Source organism: Platichthys flesus, chromosome 7, assembly GCF_949316205.1.
Source record: "Platichthys flesus chromosome 7, fPlaFle2.1, whole genome shotgun sequence".
Classification (NCBI taxonomy): domain Eukaryota; kingdom Metazoa; phylum Chordata; class Actinopteri; order Pleuronectiformes; family Pleuronectidae; genus Platichthys; species Platichthys flesus.
In genome coordinates, this window is record NC_084951.1 from 20,826,020 (window position 1) to 20,851,195 (window position 25,176).

The 25,176-nt window shown below is 43.6% G+C and overlaps 2 protein-coding genes across 3 annotated transcripts; one reads left to right on the top strand and one right to left on the bottom strand.

Moving 5' to 3' along the window:
• Positions 1-583: 583 nt before the first annotated feature.
• Positions 584-5,568, top strand: irf10 (interferon regulatory factor 10). Its single transcript, XM_062392337.1, has 8 exons — positions 584-1,029; positions 1,739-1,934; positions 2,375-2,451; positions 3,164-3,197; positions 3,534-3,638; positions 3,729-4,115; positions 4,303-4,421; positions 5,058-5,568. The coding sequence occupies exons 1-8, from the start codon at positions 859-861 to the stop codon at positions 5,160-5,162; spliced, it is 1,194 nt and encodes a 397-aa protein (XP_062248321.1). The 5' UTR covers positions 584-858; the 3' UTR covers positions 5,163-5,568.
• Positions 5,569-5,798: 230 nt separating this feature from the next.
• zmp:0000000926 (serine/threonine-protein kinase fray2) lies at positions 5,799-22,838 on the bottom strand. 2 transcript variants are annotated; one of them, XM_062392328.1, is made up of 3 exons: positions 22,453-22,838; positions 7,358-9,099; positions 5,799-7,208 (listed from the first exon to the last, which is right to left on the bottom strand). In XM_062392328.1, the coding sequence occupies exons 2-3, from the start codon at positions 8,939-8,941 to the stop codon at positions 6,741-6,743; spliced, it is 2,052 nt and encodes a 683-aa protein (XP_062248312.1). In that variant the 5' UTR covers positions 8,942-9,099; positions 22,453-22,838; the 3' UTR covers positions 5,799-6,740. The 2 variants fall into 2 exon arrangements, with proteins under 2 accessions (XP_062248312.1, XP_062248313.1); XM_062392329.1 differs by lacking the exon at positions 22,453-22,838 and adding an exon at positions 11,797-12,101.
• Between the last annotated feature and the right edge of the window lie 2,338 nt (positions 22,839-25,176).

A 25,176-nucleotide genomic window follows, 5' to 3' on the forward strand; every position in this document is an offset into this window, starting at 1 on the left:
ACAGGTTAGGGTGGAGGTTAAGATATAATTTGTTGCTGCATCCACATGTGTGAATTTGTACTGCGTGTGGTGTGCGTGTGTGTGTGTGTGTGTGTGTGTGTGTATGTGATTGAGTTAGTGCAATACTTTAAAGTAATAACTTTCTTAACACAAGAGTGAAACAGAAAGAAAACAGATATTAAAATCCTGATGTGGCACCAGTGGCTGTGTGTGTTTGGATGAAAGCTTCTCTCCTTTTGTTCACATACTGATTACCTTAGCAACTGAAAAACAAAAAGTATCCCAAGAAAACGAAACTTGGGAATTAGTAGTTTCATGTAAAATGAATCCTACAATACACGTGTAAGGTGAACCAGACTTAACTCAAACGCAAACAATACAGGAACCTGTTAAGAAGCAGATAAGCAAAGATAAACAACCTCAATTAAAATATTGTAAAAAAACAATATTAGATTTCCTTTTGACCCAGTGTCCTGCTCGTGTTACACCCCCCTCACACACCTTACATGGAAATGATTAAACGTTCTCTACGACTCAGCGATTAGAAGGAAAACGAAAGTATAAACCAGAGCTCCACGTTTCACTTTCGCTTCTAGAGCGCATTTGGTTTCACGCGCGACTTTTACGCACAAGTTTGCGATTAACTCTCTCTCTCTCTATTACAAACTCCATTTATCACCATCACCCGGCTGCGGTTTTGTTATTAAATTCCAGACGCAGAATAAATCTAAGTATTGATGGTTTTTCTCGCTTGCGAAGGCGAAGACGTGATCGGGCTGCTTTTCTCCGCACATGTCTCCGCAAGTGTGGGTCCGAGGTTTGACGGTGAAGCTGTAAGGACCGAGTGATGCGTTGAAGATGGTAGAAGGAGCCAAGCTGCACCTGAAAGAGTGGCTGATCGGTCAGATAGAGAGCGGGCGCTACGAGGGGCTGAGCTGGGAGGATGAGGACAGGACCATGTTCAGGATCCCCTGGAAACACGCAGCCAAGAAGGACTACAAGCAGACGGAGGATGCGGCTCTGTTCAAGGTCAACACTTTACCACCTCTCTGCTGTTATAAATCATGGCACCTGCAACATGTGGGTCCTGTTAAATTTCAACTTTAAATACGTGAACACATTGATGAAGATAGGTCATTTTGATAATAGTGTCTCATTATATTTATAACATTTCGTAATTAAAGGCCTCTGACAAATGAACACATTGACTTTTACATATTTATAATAAAATGTTGTCGTTTTAATGGGACTTTCTTATTGTTTGAAAATAATTTGTGAGTGCTACATGAATACAATTTATCATAACTGTTATTGTAGTATTATTGTAGTATTGCAGTATCACCCAAAAACTTAATAACACAAAACATATTTGACCAATTATTATTATTATTATTATTTTATTATTATGCTTCTTACTAAAGCTGTAAATGGGTTGTAATAACTTTACCATTGTAATCAGAAAAAGTTAAATTTAATTTCTATGATTTTTTTTTTATCATCATTCAAAAATTAAATGGCAGGTGACATATACCTATGATTTGGTAGAATTAGTATTTTGTTTGTCACTTTCCAAATGCTCTTGATGGATTAAAGTAAACACAACAACATTAATTATTCCTGTAAACAAAATTGCATTGCCAATCATTTCATTTAAAACTTTTGTACATGTGTGTTTAGTCTACGATCTCCCCAGTTTAACACTCTAGCCGTAATATAACATTTCAATCTTTGCGTTCAGGCCTGGGCTGTATATAAGGGCAAGTACAGGGAGGGAAAGGACAGGGCTGACCCCACCATGTGGAAAACTCGCCTCCGCTGTGCACTCAACAAGAGCACGGACTTCCAGGAGGTTCCTGAACGCAACCAGCTGGACATCACTGAGCCATATAAAGTCTACCGCATCCAGCACGACAATGGGTCGGTCAGGCCAGCAGGTAAAAACTAAAGAACAGGTTTCTTTTACTTTTCCAGTCTCTCAGCCCTTGGCTGATCCGCACTGGTATCATATTTATAAACTGGACCATGACAAGAGGGAGAAAGGAAAAAGGTCAAAAGGTTTTGAAGTTTTTGCCCTTTTTTAATAAATATTCTAGAATAGCATGTCCCCATATCTCCACTAAGGCTCAACAGTCCGAGTAGATTCTATCAAGCTGCACCAAACTGCACACACTCATGTATATCAGTCCAATTAATGTGCCATCCATTATTCCCTGGGTAACTGGTGACAATGTCAGAAAACACTCTATGTCACGGTGTTCCCTGGATCCACATGCTGCTCAAACAAACAAACCAAAGCAAAGGAAAACATAACGTCCTTGGTGGAGCTCATTTCTTTCTAACTTGATCAAATCTATGATCTTTTCTCTCTCCCCAGAGTCTCTACAGATCAAGGATGAAGTGGTTATCAGGACTAAGATGTCTCCAAAGAGTCCTGTTATTTTGGATGAACAGGTTAGTTCAAAACTTGATAATAAGACAGGAAGATATGAACTGACAAAGTAAAGCAGTGAACCTCCAGAATACTTGAGTCGACGCAATATGTCCAACAGACGTAAAGATAAGTGTTAAGAACACTGTGTAAGGGCATTCAGTTTATTTTCTATAGGGGTCAGTATTTCTAGTTTCCCTCTGTCTCTTTATGGTTAACAGAATTTTCTTTCTGACTTTATAGATAAAGATATAGTTTATATGCTAGAAGACCCTTGATCCCTGGTTCCCTGAGTCTATTGCTGTTGTTTATGAAGCTTGTCACTAAAGAGAAACAATGGTTTTCAAATGGTTGATTTGATTTTATTAAATCAATTCAGTTTTAATTCCATGGTGCCACATCCCTACATCAAAGCACTTTTTTACATATTAAGTTTACGACCCAACAATATTGTAGAGAACCCAACACTTAGATATGTATTTATATGTAGAGATGTTATTAATGATAGCAGCTCCAGTTAATAGTAGAAGTATATAAGATAATAATAGGGAACTAATAATAATATTGTCATATTATTATTATCAAGTCATGTCAGATCTGGATCCTGCAGCTCTCAAGCCTGAAAAATAAATACATTATCAAATCTGTTATAAAAATAAACATGGTTGTATTTCACTTATTTATTGTTTCTGATTTTGTTTTTTATTGCTTCCTTTTCAAAATGAATCATTTCAGGCTGACATAGAAGAAGAAGAAAAACCATGGAGTGGTAAGTGTTTTACACACTGACGGGTTCAGAATTCAAATGGAAAATCCTGCCAGTAGATGTGAGAGAGTCAATCCTCGCCTGTGGACTCATAAAGATGTAATAAAACAGGAGAAATACCTAAAGAAAGTCCATCATTTAGGACGTAGTCATGTTTGCATTCAAGGACTCCTTTTGTATTGGGAGACATTTGGGACCTGTATTGAAAACGAATCTAACCCATGTTGGGTCTAAATGAAGAATTTACCATAATTAACTTAATTTTTAAATAATAAAAACAATTCTATATATCACAGTATTCTTACAGTATTGAGACTTAATTTCTCTGCTCTGCTTCAGTGGATCTGAGGACGGAGCACATGTACTGTGATGTAAAAGGAGACAAAACTGAAAATCCTCCCCCTGCTCCTGTCACTTTCTTCAGCCCTGGACTCACCGTATCGGGTAAGAAACACAAATCTAACTGACTGTATATGCTACTGGCCTTTTACGCTGTATGACTTAAAAATGAAAACCTGTGTCTTGTGTGTGTAGACCTTCGTATGCAGGTGACGTTGTTGTACCAGGGTCAGACTGTGATGAAAGTGACCACCAGCAGCCCAGATGGGTGCTTCATCCTGCAGGGCCAGGTTCCCTGGGGAAGTGAACGCATCTATGGACCCTGCACCGCCCAGCAGTTCTCGTTCCCCTCCCCGGGCTCTGTTTCCCTGCCCTCATGCATGGCCGAAGCAATGAATCGCCTGCTTTGTCACCTGGAACGGGGCGTTCTGTTATGGGTGGCCCCAGACGGGGTGTTCATCAAGCGTTTCTGCCAGGGCCGGGTGTACTGGAGCGGCCCTTTGGCCCAGCACACAGACGCACCCAACAAACTTGAGCGAGAAAAGACCTTCAAACTGTTGGACATACCCAGTTATGTCAGCGGTAAGGCAGCAAACAAGAATTCTTCATGTATGGTTTAGTCAAGTAAATCTCACTGGAACAGAATAGGATCTACTCAAAGAGCAACAGATTGACTGGGATCATTGGAAGTGAAATTAAATAAATGTTGTCAATGCAAAAAGGCGACGTGTTTCTAGGCTGAATGTGAATATTCCATATGTCTGTGCAGAGCTGCAGAGGAGCTTACAGGGTAAAGGACCTGCACCTTCTTATGAGATCGAGCTCTGCTTTGGAGAAGAGTATCCAGACCCTCATGTACCGAAAACCAGGAAGCTGATCATGGCACAGGTCAGATCTGAAGTTTATTTTTGTCATCTCCTCCTATATTGTCTAGATTTTTGGTTGCAGATAAGGAGTCATAATTAAAAATGTCACCATGTGTTTGCTAACGGATTCAATTAGAAAGTGTTTGGCACTCACTTGAAATAGGAGAATAAAATGTGTCTTTTTAATTTAAGGAATTAAAAAAGACACATTTGCAATTGCAAAATTTAATGTACATTCTCATTCGTCTTATAAATCTTCCATTTGCATTTTTTTTGTCATGGAAATGTACATTCCTTTATATTGATTTTACAATTTAGTGAGAGAAAACTATTTCCTCATTCAGAACTTTGGTTAAGTCAAAATCTGAAATTCATGTGCAGCCTCATAATTGTCTCTGCCAGGAAGATTATGTTTCAACTGAGTTAGTTATTAGCAAGTTAATCCCCAAACCAGATGACAGATTTCATTGAAACCTGGCAGAAGGATGTAGTTTGGGTCAAAGGAGAACCCATGAACTTTTTATGTGGATCATAATCAGGGGGAAGGATCTAGGATTTTTTTGTTTATAAAATTACCGCAGCTTTAACATTGTAAATCACCAGGAGAGGTCCTCATAGGCTCACTGATAGCATGTTGCTCTGTGCTCTGCTGGTCCAGGTGGTGCCTCTGTTTGCAGAGGAGCTTCTGCAGAGGTTCAACCTGGGAGCGAGTGAGGAGACGCGGTCGACTCTCAGCTCCAACAAAGAGCGAGAGAAGATGTAGAGAGACTGTGAAAAAGCATCCGTGCACCTGGGCAACCATGAACAAAACACATGAACTGTGACTTTCTGAGGCCTTGCATCATCGGGAGGTAGCGTATCATCAGTAAAGATGTATATATGATGAAGAAATGATGGACACGCTGCAGTGTGAGCCGGTTCGCATGAGGAAAATTAAAAGTGATGTTCTTTATAATTTTTGTATCTTATGTAGGTTTTTTTCTTGTTCACCACACAGCTACTCTGCCAGGATTTATCAGATGTAAGAAAACATCTTGTTACTAATGTTTTATAGAAGTTTTTCCTGCATCTCTATCTTAATTCCATATTCATGATATGTATGAAATAATTATCTAACCGTTTAGTACCTCACAACGCAATCCAGAAAATAAAATGACACTTTTGATTAATCTATAAAGCTTTTTTTTTTTCTCCTTTTATTTCTAGCGGACATCATTTAACAGATTCACAATGTTTTTTTTAAAAATATACATATATTTTTGTAGCTATGACATTTAGAAAGAAAAAATCAACAGGTAACGTTTTTCTTTTTTCGAGAAATAAAAAAACAAACAACTAAAGTGAGAGAGTGTGCTGAATCAAAGGAGATACCCGTATCTGAGTTTAAAATACTTTCATTGTTTTTCCCTGCCTTCGAACATATACAGTACGTTCAAAAAAATAAACGAGACGGGAACAGAAGCGTACAGTGCACAGGGGTCAAGAGTATTCACAAAGCATCATGTTCCAACGTGTTATTAGCACCATTACTCTCCAGCCGTGCTGCACTTTCTCATTCTCTCCATCATTCAGTTTTTAATGGAAAAACACCACGAGTGTCAAGGCGATGTGGCACAGACCTGTCTGTGTGGGTGGGATTGTCTGTTACGCAATTTTCATTAGTGTTCTCCCTTTTCTCAGAGATAATGTTAAGAACATATTGGAGGATAATGCCTTGACGAACAATTGTTTTTTTTGAAACGACTCCCGGCGTTGAGAATAAAAAAAGGCGAAGAATTTGCTCCTACATTCAACTTGCCCGCCCAGGCCGACACTTAAGACATCGGCTCGGAAGCAAGAAAAACAATATAGAGAAAAAAATCAAAAATAAAATGCATTGGGAAATTGACAGAGAAGATTGCATTAAATCTGTTTAGCATATTTACTGTATATAACATCTGTAATATGTATAGTCAAATTTCTTTCATATATGTCTGCACTTCCTCGATAGCGTTTACTTTCATAACACTGACTGAAAGTTGATACCCTGCAGAAAACACCGTCAGTAAGTAGGTGTGTGCGACAATCATTACAAAAACAAAGTGAATACAGACAAGTGCTTGATTGTCTCACTAAACGTCTTCAGTGCATCTGTAAGGAGCCGTCCAGAAATCCTTCATCTGCTGCTCCTGCAGTGTGGACACCCGTAAATTCTCTACTGTTTTTATTTTGTATCCTTCCCTGCAACCCTGCCTTGAGGTCTCTCCATTGTTTGTCATCGTGGGTGCAACAGAGACAAGGAGGGTGTGTGTACTCATGTGTGTGTGTCAGTGTGCATGTATATGTATGCGTGTGCAAGTTTCTACTGCCACTTCATCAACTTGGAGCTATGAGGTAAATCCAGGAGGCTTTCATCAGCTCCGGTTGAGGGAAGGGCGTCAGGGGCGGACCAGCGGCGCTTGCGTGCACGTGGCTGCTCTCGAGCGGGGGGCTCTGCGGCCAGAGTGCTTGGCGGGGCTGCAGCGGGAGGAGGTGGGTGGTGGTGAGGAAGAGGGGGCGGAGGAGGTGGAGGTGGCATCTCCTCCCTGTGCGAGCTGCTGGACTCCCCTGTAGCCTTGGGGGGGAGTTGCGTGCGGTGCGCCCTGGAGCCGGTGCGCGTGTGTGTCCGGTGGGTTTGGCTTGGCGTCGGGGTGAGGGCCAGGCAGACGTCCCCCTCCACGAGCTGGCGGCAGGGCAGACCGTACAGCTGCGTGGTTCTCTGGGGACTGCAAGAAGACCAGCCTCGGTCCTGCACAAAGAATGGATACTCCGCCAAGACCTTCAGTAACTCCTACAATAAAGCACACAACCTTGTTACACACATTATTAAATCAAATTGTATTAACTGAAAGTTCACCACCATACTCATGTACTTACTCAAAAGTACTCATCATGTCATGCAGTTAAGAGTACTTGTGTACTTCTGTAGAGAAAGCTGACCTGAGTGTTGCGGTCCGTGAGGTGGACCTGCAGGTGGCTGAAGCCCTGGGCATTGCTGGGGGCGATCAGCAGCACGGTGCAGGTGCTGAGGTGGAACTCAGAGGAGTTGTCGGCACTCCTCAGGAAGTCCTCGGTCCGCAGCTCCTCCACCCGTTTCAACCGCCCACTGGCCAACTCGATCAGAGATCCCTTTGCGAAGTGAGGTAGGAGCGCTGGGGGAGATGGGTGAAGGGCTGGGGGTGAGGTGTGAAGATGGCAGGGAGATGATTCCCTCCCTCTGTCTTTTTCTCTGTCCCGTCGTCTCTCGCGCTGTCTGTCCCTTTCTTGGTCTTTGTCGTGCTGTAGGTGCTTCTCTTTGTCTTTAGCTCGCTCCCTGTCCCTGTGCGAGACTTTTTCTCTTTCTTGGTCTCTTTCCCAGTCTCTTTGCAACCTTTCATGGCTGTTTGGCGGACCCAGGGGTGAGTGAGATGAGTTCTTTAGATTGTGCTGCCTGGGGCCCGGCTCCCTTTGCAGGTTGTACAGAGGTGTTCCTGAGGGGCTATAGTGAGGGTAGGGCTGAGGGCTGGGGTGGCACACTGATCCCAAAGAGTAGTAGATCTGGGCCTCAGCTGGTGTGGCCCCTATGGGGTCCAGTTGTCCCCCTCTACCAGCCCTGGGGTCTGCTCCGAGGGGACTAGAGGAGAGTAAATTTGAGCCTGTCTTAACTATACCATGCGGATGTCTATCATGCAGTGAGGAATGTGGCTCAGGGTCCTCCTGAGTTTGAGAGTCTAACAAAAATGGCCCTCCAGAATGGAGGTGGGAGGTAGGATCCTCCTGCTGTCTCCGTCCACCATTGGTATGGGAGCTGTGTGGACTGAAGTCCAGCCTGGTTCTGCTGCTCTCATTCCCGTACCCTCCTGTGAGCAAAGCCCTGGGGGTTGAGACAGTCCTGCTGCCTGGCCCATCCAAGCCGTTGGGCCTCTTGCCCAGGTACCTGTGTCTGGCATCAACTAAGCTCGGGTCTTGGGGGTAGAGAGAATGGTGGCTAAACAAGTATGATGGGGAGAAGAGAGAGGAGCTGTAGTCGCGCCGGCCGCTATTGACATAGGACCACATCTCTCTTGAATCGGCCGGGAAAGGAGTCTTGAAGGAGGAAGCCGAGGAGGAAGCTGATGAGGATGGTAAGGAGAGGGAACCCTCCCCTCTGAGCCACCTGGAGGAGTGGGGAAGGGGTGAGGAGAGAGGATCATCTCTCCAGGCGGGAGACCCTGAGCTTCTTCTCTCGCCGATCTGCCCTGAAAAAAGGGGAAGAGAAACAGACGGAGAGTAGCTCAGGTGCCATGGGAGGGATAGGGGGAGGCATGGTGCAGGAGCAGGTAGGGATGGAGGAGTGTGGAGTAGATGGGGGTTTGGGTTTGTCAGAGCTCGATCCCTTTCACTGGCCTCCCTGACCCCCTCCCCTCTGCCTGTGCTGGGCCGACTTCGGAGAGGCACAGGGGGTTTGAACTCGTCCAAAGTGATGTGGTGTTCTATCGATCCCTGCCGAGACTCCCTCTTCTTGGGAGGGAGGCACTCTTTGCCGCGGTCGGGGCTGGGATTCATGGGTGGGCTCCAGCGGCAGTGGGGGCCCCCTGTGTGCGGGTGTAGGCTAGGTCACATGGGCCTCGCGGGAGAACGAACGGGGCAGACAGAGCGGAGGGCTGCTACACAGCATCACTGTCGGATCACTGCTGGTTCTCTTGCACTGGAGCGCCACTCACCTGGAGGATGAACGAGGACAGACACAGATATGAGGGAATAAAAGGGAGGGAAGGGAGAGAAACAGAAGAAAGTGAGATTCAGACTGAGCGGCGATTAAAGGACCTGTTTCAGACAGGTGGAAACAAATCATCCAGCGACTCCCTCTTCCAGAACTACTTGAAAAAGGTCAGAAACTCTTAGCTTCCTGATGGCTGTCACTAATTAGTCATTACCTGCGTGCGCTGTGGTGGGAGTGAAAGTACCCGACTTACTCGTTTTATTCAAAACACATTACTCCCACATGTGGGCTAAAAATACATTTGGTAGCCAATGAAGTTCAGAGGCAGAACACACACAAATACACACACACTCACAGCAGGAGAGTTTTCATCTCCGACTCTCGGGGGATGATTGGAATATGTAGATATGTTTTTGTACCACTTTCATGAGCCACCCCCACGTCAACCCCGGGGAGTTCTCTACATTCTATATAAGCTTACTACTACACCCCCCCCCCCAGCCCCTTCTTCTTTCAGACAGACACACATGGACAGCAGCAGACACACAAACATTCCCTCGGGCGGCTGTACTTACTCCCCCAGTGATAGGCAAAGCTGGTCACCACCCACCCAAAAGCTGAAGCAACACTGTTGATATTGCCACCAGTGGTTGTGCGTACTGGGTGTGTGTCTCGGCATATTAATTATATGTCACAGCAGGGGTGTGGGGAAGTGTGTGTGACAGTTTGCGTGAGTGTATGCATGTGTGCCATGTTTGTGCGGCTTTTTTTGTTGTTGGTGGAAATGTGTGAAAGTGTTTATTTGTTTAGGTCTTTGTGTGCGTGTGTGTTTGTGTTCGAGCCCTCGAATGTGTCAGAGATTTTGCAGCCTTGTTTCATTCAGTGAGAAGTGCGGGGGAGCTCTACTAATTCTTTTTCCCAGCTAAATGGGCTTTTCTGAAGTGATGGCTGCCGCAGCGCCAGCCCAGCTGTTCCCTCCACCACCACCACCACCGCCGCCGCCATCCCTGCTCCCTCCGCCGCCACAACACCACAGCGCCACGATGCCACTCAGCCCCACGCTCACCCGCAAGTCTGTCTCAACAGCCTACCAACTCCCCGCCGTCTCACCATCCGCCACACTGTCACCATGGCAACTGCGTCCGCACACACATCCATTCGTTCGGAGGGGTTAGACGGGGACACTCCGTGGAGAGGCGGGTAAACTGTTGCTCATCAAGTGATTTGGTCCAAAAACAGAATAAGTGTTAGCGTGGAGCAAGCTGTTTGTGCATCTGAGTGGAAAGCTGAAAACTGGGTGGTGAGAGGAGGGGAGAGTTATTGTTCCAGACACTGACAGCGGCGCTGTGATGGAGTCAGATGTGGGAAATGTTTATGATGAACAGTTGTTTTTGGCAGTTATTAGGTGAATTAGGATGTTGGCGTGAAGATGGGGACATATTATATAAGTCCGGCTTCACTGATATATTTTCAGTTCAGCTGAGACATTACATGGTTTCCGGTGCTGAACAAACCCATTGACCCGCAGGCTTACATGAAAAATTATGTTCTGCAGATTTCAGCGCTTCAGGCAGCGGCGACAACAAAAAGTTATTCCTTATATAAGTGTAATTTCTATCAATGTTCCTTGACGAATAAACACGTCTATAAAATTAATTATCATCAATCTATCAATGAAATTATATTTAAATCTTCACAAATAACAAATTTATCGACTAAATGATTAGAATGAAAATACTACAATTTCTTCTATAAAAAGAAATATGCCAGTTGAATTACAAGACAGGTTTCCTTAACAATAATTATAAAATATCAAATACATTTTCAAGTCGCACACAGTATTCAAAAGGTCCACATTTGTCAAACGTATTCAGGTTTTTTTCCCCCGGTAAGTCCTCTCCACTGCTGCAATCTAGAATCAAAACCTTTAAAATTGATAAAAATCTGCCATCTGTCTTTGTCCTGAAATGACTCTTTCGACAGCGCGCGTGAGAAAAAGGTTGCCGAGGTATTAAACTTGCCAAAAAAGAACAAGAAAACAACGATCGCACTTGTGCATGTGGAGGAGTTTGCAGAGAGCCGTCTTCTAACAGAACACTCCCACACTGTGCACACATGCACGCAGCGCTGGAGTTGATCTGGGGCTACTGTGGTTGAAGTATTTAAATATCCAATCCAGCAGATCACAGTAATAATGTTGTTGCACTTTCTTTCCAACAAATGACTCCTTAAGGCTTTTTACAGGCCATGTAGGCACGTATGCACATTTATTTCCCTCAAACTGATAATTAAACACAAACTAAAACAACTGGCATGAAATTTTTTTATATTAAAATTTCAAATGCTAGTTTTTTTCAACTTACTCCCAACTTGCTCTCATGCAACAGTCAAATTAAAAAAAATGATTCACACGGCTCCGTCTCATCCCGCCTTTTCTCTGCATGTATTGCTCAGGATAAATATTAAAGGTGCATCCTTCGTAACTGCAAACCTCTTAAAATCATAACAACAGTTAGTTAGTGACTAGTTCCCCCTGTTTCAATCACAGAAACAATAAATTAATAATTCAGCAGTGCTACCTGAAACAGATAAAGACGTCAAACAGCAGCTCTCCAGTTCAAAAGGAGCAGTTAGAGAATGTGCGAGCAGACAGACGAGGACGGAGCCGGCAGTTGCTGTGATGTGATGTAAGACTGACCTCAGTGCGGGTTGAGCAGACGTCCCGGCATTTGGCCGTCATTCATATTCCAGTCCTCCCAGAGGGTCAACCCACTCCTCAGCTCCTCACAGGGCTATACTGCTCCTCCACCACACCACCGCCTGTTCCAACACCCGCAGATATCAGCAGCCTCCAGCTACACCCTGACTCTGATCTCTGCACGCATGAAATAACACCAGCAAGCCCACCGAACTGAGGGAAAGAACTGAGAGCACTGCTATCCGTCTCTGTGTCAGTTGTGTATGTGAATGTGTGTGTGTGTGTGTGTGTGTGTGTGTGTGTGTGTGTGTGTGTGTGTGTTAGTGTGTGTGCATGTGTGTGCGTGTGTGTGCAAAGGGCTGAGGAAATGAGTAATATCTAGCAGTGAGAAACATGTCTGCTAAGCAGAGCCACATAGGCAGACCAGTTGCTGCTGCCGCCCACTTGCTTTAATCACTGTGAGGGATACAAATATGCAGACACATACACATACACACACACACACACACACACACATGTACGTTATGCATACACAAACACACACAGACAGACAGTCAAGGATGCAGCACAAACACATTATATATGTGACTATATGGTGCCTTTGTGCTGTCTGATGTTACGCTTTTCACCTGAGTTGCACCAGTTAAATTCGACTTTTAACAGGAAAAGGGGTGAATCAATCAAATGAGTCAGTAATCAAATCATTGGTCCGAGTTTCCCATGAACACGTTTCAGACGACATGTTGGCTCATCAAAGAGAGGGAGGGATGGAGGGGCGGCCGAGACACAGTTGATGAGAGATAGGGAGGGACATGGTGGGAGGCTCATCCCACACACACTCTCAGACTTGGGCTCTGACTCAAAACTAAACCACACACACACACACACACAGACAAAAAACACACAAACACACACAAACACACACACTACATTTGGTACTTTTTGTTTATCGGTAGATTTTGTCAGACTTTGTCATTTGTTCTAATCAAGCCAATTTGTGATTAACCTTCCTGTCAAAAGAGCTTTGACAAATACATTTGATTTGACTTCATATGCACACACATACACAGGAATACGCACAAACACAAACACACGCACACACACTTTGTTACTTCTTATACATGCACACCCTGATTGATTTGCTTCAGTAATTCAGTCGGGGCAGAGCAAAGTGTGTCGGTATGGCTGGCTTGCTTTATTAGGGCTAAATTGGTAAGAGCAGTGTAGTTCATACCTGTCAGTATAGAAACCTTTTACAAAATAATAAACAGGCCCAAGGTTAGAAATGCAATGCTATGCAAATAACCCTGTCTGCTCCATGTCAAGAAACACTGCCAAACCTCAATTCAAACAAGCTTATGTTAATTATCGGCAAAGAAATGCAATACAGGAGCCAGAACATAAATTGGAGCACAGGGAGAAATAGGATTTAATGAAGCAATCTAAATCTTAAATTGTAAAAAAGCAATATTTATTTTCTTTCACATTTCTACAAGCAACTCATCAGAGCACAGAGCCAAACACAGAATCATATCCAGCGACAGTAACTTAGAGGTTAACCTTGTCTAACTTCTCAGCCTCAATGGATTGGAAAGCTAATCAGACTTGGAGGTGTACAGACACATCAGCCTGAAGGCCACGCTGAAACATCCTCGCACCGAGGTGACAATAGACAAGAAAGTCTTGTCTGACTCTTTCTTAGATGTCAAAGTGAATGCTGTGTGAAGCTTGTGCGCGCTGAGGTTGTGTGGGCACAAGTGCTGTCTGCTCTGTTTCTTGTTGTACTTGCATGGATTCATTATAGACATCAAATTGTATGACACAGAGATCTTTTTCTGTCAGGAGTTGAGATAATATTAAGCAAAGTAATGGTTCTATTTATAATAGTGGGGTCCACTTGTTAATGTCACATCTAAATCAAATCAATAACCTGAACAACTAAAACAACCTCTAATTAATTATAAATAAATTATAAATACATTTTGATAATTGTACAAGGTACCACATGAAATTGTTTATTTTACTGTAATTACTTTTTTTTTTAAATGATTTAATAACCAATTTAACTGTCAAATTGGCTGCTTTAAAAAATGAAGTTGCGCCTACAAACATTTTTTATTTCTGAAATTAAAGCATATGGTGAGGTCATCAGGTATCAGACTTAGCAAATCCATTTAAACAAAATAGTCCAATAATTATGCAAGATAAACTCGCACATGGATTTAACTATTAACTGATATCAAATCTTGAGTTCAGCAAGTCACTGAGTAATCATACTTTTATGATTAAAATATGTAAGTAAAAATACAAAGCAGTGTAGCAAAGCAAATAATTAATTTCCCCCGCAAAAAAAATACCTCTGACATGACAATCTCAATTTAAAACCATATAGTCCACAATAAAAAACAATACAGTTTTCCTACATTTGTCATAACACTAGTCGATATAAGTTTTGATGTAACGGTCCAGTCATAGTGAAAAAGAAGCAAATAGATTCAAATACCGAGTTCATCAAAGAGTATTTACCACAATGTGGAGATAGAGAAATGACTGTTGTGCTGTACTTATACATGCACAACTTTTGATATTTAGCTTATCGTTTACTCACCCACACGCACTCACACACAGACAGACATCAACACATGCAATAACACCTTGGAGTCGTGCTGTGCTGTCAGTCATTCCTGGCACCACTGAGGCCTTTGGAGTACACTCTCTCTGCATTTCATTAAGCTGTGGCTGTCTGTCTCTTTACCTGACTTTGTACTTTTTAATCTCACACACACACACTCACACACTCACACACTCACACACACACACACACACACACACACACACACACACACTCAGAGGATCAGGCCTTGACAAGAAAGGTCGTATATATGTCAGACTACACCCCCCCCCCCCCCCCCCCCCCCCCAAAAAAAGAGAAACATTGATGTACAAGGTGAGTACAAGTGAGTTGATGAACAGATTCTACAGATAATGATTTACTGTCTGAGCGTCTGGACTGTTTTTTAAATGTATTAAAACACTATTTCACTCTTTCTTTCTTTTTCTTTCTTCCTTTTCTTCTTTTTTTTACCATTCTTCATGCGTAGCCTCGTATCGGGTGTCTGATCACGTTTCAGGCTGAGTGTGGATCTATGATGGACATCTGATGCAGCAGAAATTTGTTGCTGAATGTAACAGATCTGAACAGAGGAGAGAGTAGAGGAGAACAGGAGGAGGTGAGGAGGGGTAGAGGACACGGCACACGGATAGATAGATGTATACATAGATAGATAGATGGATGTATAGACATATAAAGAGATATAAAGATAGATGTATAAAGAGATATATAGATGTATAGATAGATGGATGAATAGATGTATAGATAGAGAAATAGATACATTTAAAGAGTAGATAGAGAGATGTATAGATAGATGATGTATAGATGGATATATAGATGTATAGATAGAGATATAGATGGATAAAGAGATAGATACTTGTATAGAAAGATAGAGAGATATATAGATATATATATAGATAGATGGATATATAGATGTATAGATAGAGATACAGATGGATAAAGAGATAGATACTTGTATAGAAAGATAGAGAGATATATAGATAGACAGATATATATAGATAGATGGATGGATAGATAGATAGATAGATAGATAGATAGATAGATAGATAGACAGATAGATAGATAGATAGATAGATAGATAGATAGATAGATAGATAGATAGATAGATAGATAGATAGATAGATAGATAGATAGATAGATAGATAGATAGATAATGAGCAAACAACTTCTTAAGTCTTAGAGGGAGAGTTGGAGAAGTGGGAAGGGATGGATGAATGGATGGAGGAGGGAAGTACTACAAGCCTCGTGTGGTGGCTTACTCCACAAGGAGCCAGGCTAAGCTGATAAAAGGACAGGGTGATATGGGCGATAGCTTAATGGGCAAAAGGCCAGGTCAGTCTCCAAGGGCCCTGACCCATTCTTCGACAGGATGAGCCAGCAGCCCTGCCCGCAGCAGGCTCAACCACAATGAGGATGGGCTTATGGCTCAGGAGTTACTATTAACACCCACGCATACACACACAAACACACACGCAAGGGCCATACTGCTTGTGCAAAGACACACACAAGCATGCAAAATAAGCATTTACTTAGGCGTATTCCTTGTGCACGCACTTGATCCGACATGCACGTCTTCCTGTGGCACAAAATCAATGAAAATGTCTGCGGTTTTTGTATTAAAACTTGATATTAACTGTGTGCAGCAAAGTGCAGCAAAATAAACAGTGTATACAGGCTTCTGAAAAGCAGATCTATACACAGACACACAGAGACAAGCAGTTGAAGGGAAGACAGTGCATTGTGTATGATGCAGACTACAGGGTGACGCCTGTAATGTATTGCTGGGTTAATCCCTGTGAATCCTAACTGGTAAGGCCTAAGGAAGGCTTAGTATAGGTCTGGGAGGAAATCCCCCTGTGTGGTGGTACAGGCCATTAGCCCCTAGGGTATAAATAGGGCAGCTATGGCTCCTTAAGCTGGCTTTTACGCAATATCAGTTAAAAATATGACTTGACTAATTACATGCAGGTCAGCCAGTCAGCAGAAGCCAAAATTCCTCCGGCTCGTTGACCACGGCAGGCGGTGGCAGTCGTCCTGTGTCCCTCGCTCTCTGGCGTGTGCAGCCACAGGTCAACAGCCAACAAACCGCAGAGGTGACAGGTATTCTGCTCGCGGAGGATATTTCTCTCGTGTCATTTTTGCTGTCATTCGTTGACATTTCAGTGTTTTGCTGATGAGACTTTCATTTTTGCACATTTTACATTATCGCAGTCCGTTAATATGAGGCGTCCGCACCGGATACATTTTCAACCGCAAAGGGCAGAGTTTGGTTTCAGCTCGATCGCACGCGTCACAAAGACAATGAAAAAAAAACATTAGTCAAACGTGCCGCTGTGCTTATGTGACAGCAGTTTTCTTGATGATGTCACATACTGCTGACGCACAGTCATGCCTTTGGGCAGCCATTTGTTGTCTAACTTTTTTACTATGAGCCCCTCTCATTAGTCTGTGACCCGATAAGTCCAACTCAGAGCCCTGTGAGAAGATCTCTCATGCTATGAGATCATTAGCTTATGGGTTAAGGTGTGTGTGTGTGGGGGGGGATAGTAAGGGGGATAGTAAGAGTAGAATGGGAGGTAGAGCCTTCAGCTACTTGGCTCCTCTCCTGTGGAACCAGTTCCCACTTTGGGTTTGGGAGGCAGACACCATCTCTACAGTTACGTTTAGATTTAAAACAATCCTCTTTGATAAAGCCTGTTGTTCGGGCTGGATCACGTGAGTCCTGAACTATCCCCTTAGTCATGCTGCTACAGGGCTTGACTGCCGGGGGAACTCCCCCAACATTTATTTATTTTATCACATGCTAATAACTGTGCCCTCCCGTAGTCTCTCTCTCTTTCAAGAAGTTTCTTCCCGTTAATGGGAGTTTTTTTCTCTATAAATGTTAAGGTCCTGTCCTTCTATGTAAATTGCCTTGAGATAATATAGATTATGATTTGGCGCTGTACAGATAAAGTAAAATTGAATTGAATAGTTAAGAAGAGGGGGGAAGAGTGAGAGAGAGTGAGAAAAAGTCTGATGGGGTAGAAACAGCTTGAAAATATCGAGGACAAGAGCGTGTGTGTGTGTGTGTGGTAAAAAGGAGAGGGATTACTTTTCCTTCCAAAGATTTGTGGGCTTCGGCACTGTCCCCTGGAGTCTGCCACTCAAACAGGCTTTCCGTCGGATGTCTGGTTTTGCAGTAAAATGTCAACGAGCTGTAAGCAAACACAGTGATGGTATCTCCATGGAGAGGGAGCACACAGCCTGGTCTGGCCATGGTAGCTCGAGTGCCATTCATTTTCAGAGAGACTGTCTAGACTGGTTTCACAGATCCTGTCACGAGTACCTTTATCAGTGGCAACATTCAAGGCAACATTGCTATACACCGTCATTATTGCCATTGCTCTACACACACACACACACACACACACAAACACACACACACACACACACACACACACACACACACACACACACACATACACACACACACACACAAACATACACACACCCATACTGCTATTTTGGTGAGGGTACTCATTGGCATAATGCATTCCCAAGCCCCTTACCCTAACCCTAACCATCCAAACTAATTCATTACGTCAACCATAACCCCAACCCTAACCCTAAGCCTTAACCTAGCCTAAACCTAATTCTAACCCTAAAACCAAGTCTTAACAGTCCAAACAGTCCATTAAATGGGTGTCACAAAGTGAGGACCGGACAAAATGTCCTCACTCCGTAACTTGTAGACTCAAACTGGTCCTCAGAAAGAAGCTGTACAAGAGCACACACACACACACACACGCACACAAACACACAAACACATACACTAACACACACACACACACAAACACACACACAAACACACCCGTCTAGAAGAGGCTGCAATGATATTGAGTGGGTTTAATGCTTTTTTCTTCTAAATGAATACGGGGACAGTCCCAGCTCCATGTGAGAGAGAACATGTATCACTCTAATATTTCATTTATTTATCTTTTAAATTTTTTTTTTACATCTCCTTACATTTAAAAGAATTGCACGCTACTCATTATTACTTTACTGATGTCTCTTTCTGCCTGTCCTCTTCATTTCCCCACTGTAGGATTCATTTATTTTATCTTAATTTATCTAATCTTATCTTATCTTATCATATCTTATCTTATTTTATCTTATCTTATCTTATCTCATCTTATCTTATAAAAGTCAAGTTATTATAATTCTTAAAGTAAAAATATTTTGATAATTGATTTAACCACATTGCTACAAAGGTAGAAGACGTCCTTCTTCAGGACGAGCTGTCAGGACACTGTTGACACTACAGGCTACCGGATGTCTCAGATGTTACACCTTCTGTACGCTGACACAGACACTGTGTGATATATTGTGTTTATGTCCACGTCGGATCTGCTGTTCAGGAGAGCAGATGCATTTGCGCCTCGTGCAGCACGCAGAAAGACAAACCCGGCCGGGAAAAACTGTAGGTGTAAGAGGTGGGTGGCGAGGTTGAAAGGTCGTCGACCCCCATTGTAGATGAAGTGTGGAGGAGGAGGAGGAGAACATACTGCTTGATCATACACAAATGTTCACGTGTCGAGGCCAGAGAAAACGATCTGCGCGAACACAAGGCGGAGAAAGATGCAGATAACTGTCCTCACACGTTAGGATCTGAAAGCCAAGGCATCCTATGAAATATCACTTCCTGCTCCTTCCTGCACCGCAGCCGTCAGGTGCGTCTGGCACCTCAAAGTCGTCTAGTCGTGGTGTCAGCTGTATTCAAACACCTGCATCTGTCTGGGATTATTTTATCACCCTCCTGATTCCTCAGCTGAGCTTTCCAAGCCAAGTCTCCCACTGTGAGGGCGCAGATCTGGGAACAGAGGCCACCAAGGCGTCCTTGACCGACTCAAATGTTTGTAAATGAAGAATTAAATCCTGCAAATATTTTAATGGTAATTTCTGCTGTACGACTCGTTGGTAAGTGCTTTACCGAGGCAGGTGAGTTGTGATGTGGAGCTCTGTATGCCTCCATGTGTTGACACATAGCAGATGTGCATAATTTGCTCGACTTGTCAGTTCTCAGGATACTTGAAAGAAAATGATGCGAGCTGCTCGGCTTAATGTACATTTCTAATTATAAGGGAGCTTTTAGAGATGCATCCACACATGAGGAAGGAGTGGAGCTCGACTTTGACATGCAAAGACATGCGAGCTTGTGTGTGACTGGAAGTGACAGCGAAACTTAATGAACTGGTGAGTGTTTCCCCGCTCTCCGAGACTCGGAAGAGGAACAGGGACGTAGAAAAGAAATGATCACACAAACAAGTTTATGTGCGGTTATGGTGTGTGGCCTCAAGACAGAAAAAGCCTTTTACACAAAGGCCTTGAAATCACACATGGCAGACACACACCAGACACAACGATTGTTAAAATCACACAAACGCACAGTCTCTGCATGAATGTACACTCGACTTAGTCCTCCCTTCATGTCTCTTTCACTTTCAGTCCCCCCACCCCACCCCGCCCACGCTCTCTGTCTTTCCCTCTCACTTATCTGGCGGGCTGTTTGTGAGCACACACTCAACGTGGGTGAGAGTGCTAGAGTAGAGTATATGACTGTCAACACAAGGTGCAGGGTGGATGTCTGTGTGGTGTGTGTGTGTGTGTGTGTGTGTGTGGTGCTCTAGGTGGAGAGGCACAGCAGGGCGTGAAGGAGCCCTGTGATAATGACAAGCCATGCATTATACAACGTTTAGATTGCATAAGGAGAAGATTATTTTTGGTCCAGATATTGAGGATGTATAAGTAATATTTAACGTGGGTGGACTGCACTGTGTGCGCACCTCCCAGTGCACGGACGTGTGTTTGTGTAGAAACAAATGTTCTGAAATGTGCTCAGTTCTTTCGAGGAGCCCGTGGGCGTGAGCAAACTTAAGTGCATTATGTGTTTGTAAGAAGGGGGCATGAATGTTTTCAGATTTCTTTCATCGCTATCTGCATATCAAAACAAGTATGTGGGAATGTTGGCACGTTTGTGTACAGTGTGCACAAGGGTGTCTTCATAGCGAGCTCCCACTCATTATCACGTTTAGACTTCAGAGAGATCCACTCCTTATTGGGTGAAAACCTCCAGCTCTGATGATTTGGGCGTTTAAAGAACACATTTCTCCTCCAGGGACTGAACAAGTTTGACGACTCTCTCTCTCTCTCTCTCTCTCTCTCTCTCTCTCTCTCTCTCGCGCAGTCGCTCACTGATCCAGGGTCCTGTAAAGGATGTGTTGTGGGGAGTCACACAAGTGAGGCGGTGAGCTGAGAGAGAGAGAGTCTCCGTGTGCCACTGCCTCCTCTGTGCTGCCTCGCTCCTTGCATGAGTGTGCCCCTGTAAAAATAGAACTCTTAAAGGGCCAGCAGCCACTCAACCTTCTCCCACAAGAGGCCCGTTCTGCTCTTCAGGGCCACAGCACTCCAAGAAAACGTGGGGATGGGAGAACATGCCGTGTTCCCCATTCAGCACTACAGGGACAAGTTGTGTTTCTGCCCCCCCCCCCCCCCCCCCTACACACACACACACAAAAAGATAAACATGTGTAGGTACAGCTTCTCTTTGTCATCTCTACATCATTCACAAGGAGACGCTCTGCTGCAGAGCAGGAGTGTAACGTAAAGCTCCAGTCTTTGTCGGGGTAAGATAATATACAAAACGTTATATTCAAAGGAGATGCAGCTTTTGAAGTCACTTGAGCCCAACCTTAACACAAACTCACTGATACACAGGAGGCCTACCTTTTTCATGTGAAAGTGATAAACCCGACGTTAACAAATACCAGAAATAAACGCTCTTTTCTACACTTTGTTACTGAGCAATCTCTCAGTGACAGAACGCTTCCTGCACACTCCAGCAGATCCTTCACATAATTGATATAGGCTAAGTAAATTAAGTCGGCAAGGGACGAATGTTGTGCGTCTCCTATAGCCGAGAACTGTCTGAACCTGTGAAGTGTTCCTATGTGCAGCATATGGGGTATCACTGCAGCAGAAGGACACGCCTGCTGTGGCAGAAATAGACTTACAGAAAATCATCATCACGCACTCTGGCGTAGTATTCCTCCATCGAGAATGGCGAGAAAGGTGGAGGGACATGAAAGAGTCAGGAAACAGAGGGATGCAGAAACAGACAGATTCAAAGTCACTGAATGAGTGGAGCTGCAAAGTTTGAATTGGAGGACGTTATTTATCCTGCTCTCTGACTGAATGAGAAGTTAGAGGCATCTGCACACCTGCACATTCTGCAGGAGCTCTTCCCCGGAGATGCCCCCAAAACATCTGCATCTCCTGTTTTGACTCTCTTTCCTTCTCCCCCTCCCTCAATCTGCCTCCTTCCAAAATTGTACCAAACTCGTCTGTACCCCCACCCGCACCAAATCTCACATCCATCCCTTCCAGCCAGAGCGGGCTCCTCCAGGGCCCCTTAGCTATCTCTGGACCAGGGCTATTTAAGCCCACTGCTCTAATTCTGAAGTCCTGATCTGCTGTCAGGCAGAGTGATGAACCTCCACCTCTCTCTCTCTCTCTCTCTCTCTCTCTCTCTCGATGCATGTGTGTGTGTGTGTGTGTGTGTGTGTGTGTGTGTGATTCTGTCTTCCTCACACACTCCTTTTCGCTGGATCAGTCACACTCTCCCTCTTGTTCACACTCTCAGTGTCATTGTCCTCAACACGCACAAACACCCCCACACACAGGTGCTGCCTTCCATGAGCACATAGGAAGAGCCCATTGACACACATGAGACACAAACTCACAGTCACACACACACACAAACATATTCTCCCTATAATTAACCCGGCTCAGGATGACATGTGCTGTACGTGCAGTTACACTAACTCCTAAACTGGTTTCCCTCAAAGCATTTCAAATCACAGAGCACAGTGTGTTCACCCATTCATTCAAAGTTGCCAACACACCTGCGCTCCCTCCATGCTACACACACACACACAAACACACACACACACACACTCGGAGGAGGAAGTGGTGTGGTCACATACCTTGCCGGGTGTCTTTGCGTAGCAAGTAGCAGTGAGTTCACTCATTGGATCAGGCGGCAGCAGGCTCGTGGGGAGATATCCAGTTTTGAGAGACAGCGAGTGTCTTCCTCCTCTCTACCGCTGAGCCTTCCCTCCCTTCATCCTATCTCTGCCTCTCCTCCCTCTCACTCTCTAAACGCCTCTTTGCTCTCTCTACGTCCCTGTGAGCGTGCTTTCTCTCCTTCTCTCCAGCTTGATCTCTCCAGCCCCCTTCCTCCCTCCCTCTCCCTCTCCCTCTCTCCTTCACTCCGGCTGACACACACCTTCTATCTCACCCTTACAACTTCAATCTGCAGCAGTCATGCCTCTCAGGGAGTCTCTGACAGACAGTGACACTTGATAACTTTTTCTTTCCCCTGCCTGATATGCTCTCTCTCTCTTTCTCTCTCTCTCTCTCTCTCTCTCTCTCTCTCTCTCTCTCTCTCTCTGGGAGTGTATAATTAGACAGAGCTCAGTGGTAATACAGTCAGGCTCATTGTGGGAGCCTTAGCATTGCTGCTCATGTTTGGCTGATGGCCCAGCGCCTTCACTCATTAACCTCCCTCGAGCTGCAAAGTAGAACGGCCCACTTGCTTGGCTATTTGCTGCTCCACCTCAGCCTCTAAGCCCATCAGCCAATCACAGCCCACAGGGATGATGGGAAAGGTGTGCTTTGCCAGCCACACGGTAGGGAGACTCTGTGTGGGTGAGCTGAACATAACCAGTGAGGGTTGGCCATGTTATTCAAGGGGGAAGTGTGCGATCAGCTGGTCAAGATCTAAAATTTCAGGATTTCATCACAGTCATAATGAGTCAGTTCTCTTTTTTTGGGGTTTAATCATCTGTTCATGACCTGCGAGCAGCTGCATCATGTGCTTCTTTTTCTTACAACCCTGAAGCCACTCACACATTTTATTGTGAAACCACTGTGAGGTATGGGGGATGTCCTGTGTAACGTAGTAACAAGTCAAGTAACTTTTTAACTGTGCTGCGTGTGTCCTTTCCCATCAAATATGACCATGTATAAACCCTCAATCCTAATCTCACTGACACAATTAGAGTACAGGAATAAGACTGAGAGCTTTTAAGCGATAAAAGTTATAGAAACAAATATTTTTCTTCACATTTTGAACAAAAGTATTTAAATCATACTTGTTAAAGTCCAAGTCAACATTATCTTACAGGAAACAGATGGTATTTAAAAAGCTGTTTCTCACTGATCCCCGGTGTAAACACATAAGTTGACAGAAAGTATGCAACAAAATAATTACTCAAAACATAGTACACAGTACGACATAGTTTGCAGTCATACTGATTTGACAAGTTCCTCTCATAGGCCGAGCCCAGCTTTGATTTTATTCTTTAAACTTCAACTTTTAAAAGTGAATATTTGGACTTTTCTATTTTTGTCTTTGTCCTCACTGGAGAACATTTGACTCAGGTCCAGGTTAGAAGAGAAGTTTAGCATCTTTCCACAGTCCTGTATAAAAAGGTTCAATCCACGACCTGAACCTGATGAGCTGAAAAAATTCCAACATGCATTCAAGACACTTTATCTCCCTGCTGCATCAAGAGAGTATCCATTTTCTATACATTTTCTGAAATGCCTCATTCGTTTGTTTTGTCGATATGGGTATGGGAAATGTTGAATATATGAATAATTGATCACGAGTATATAAAAAATTGCAAGTCAGGGGCACGTGAAGAACAGCTGATCCTCCTGAGAATACCATTCATACATAATGCACTCTCTCTTTCAGTTCAAAACAATGAACTGGTGATGAATCAATGTCAACACAAGTGTTAATATATAGATATAATTGATGCCTTATGACAGGTTTATAGTGCTGAACCCCATTCAAATCAGTGATGACTTGATCTCAACATGAACCCCTGAAATAAAACTCTAAGGAGGTAGAAAGAAAGAGTAAAAAAAATTGTTTTTTATTAAGCAGCACTTTAAATTTAAGTTTTTCTGTGGTAAATGGTTATAAAAAGGTCAGGGACGCAGTTATGAGATTATATTTGAATAACTTATATTTTTCACTGTCTGTACAATTCTTTGTGCTTTAACCGGCATCGCCAGGCTCAATTAAAAGTAAAGAAAAGTAATTTCATCCAAAAGATTTCAGCTACTGCACATTGTTAACTGTCACATGTCGTATTCTGCTCAAATCAGTGGAGCAATAGTCAGAGCTACTGTAGGCTCCTCAGTCAACCGTTAAATTTTGATTCCTCTCAAACACAATCTTTACGAAATTGCAGATACTCCAAAGCACTTTACAGGCGTGGAAACGTGTCTAACTGTAATATGTTGTATGTTTGAAGGGATTCATTCCCATGGAGTATATGAAATGTAGCTCACAAAAGTAATTTCAATAACGTTTATATCCCGTGGATGAAGCGTTATCTGTGGAGAGCTGCAGGTTGACAGGAGCATGAGCGAGATTGTGATCAAACGACCGCAGAGCATGCAACATTGTGACTACAGCAATAATCAAGAAATCACATGGTGTGTGTGAGTGTGTGTGAGTGTGTGTGTGTGTGTGTGTGTGTGTGAGAGTGTGTGTGTGTGTGAGTGCACGCATGCATCGTTTGCTCTTGTGACCACTGGGCAATGAGCGGGCCAAATGTCTTAGTATCATTTCCTCTCTCCTTCTGTCTCTCCCATTCTCACTTCCTCATTCACACTATGACATCCTGTAA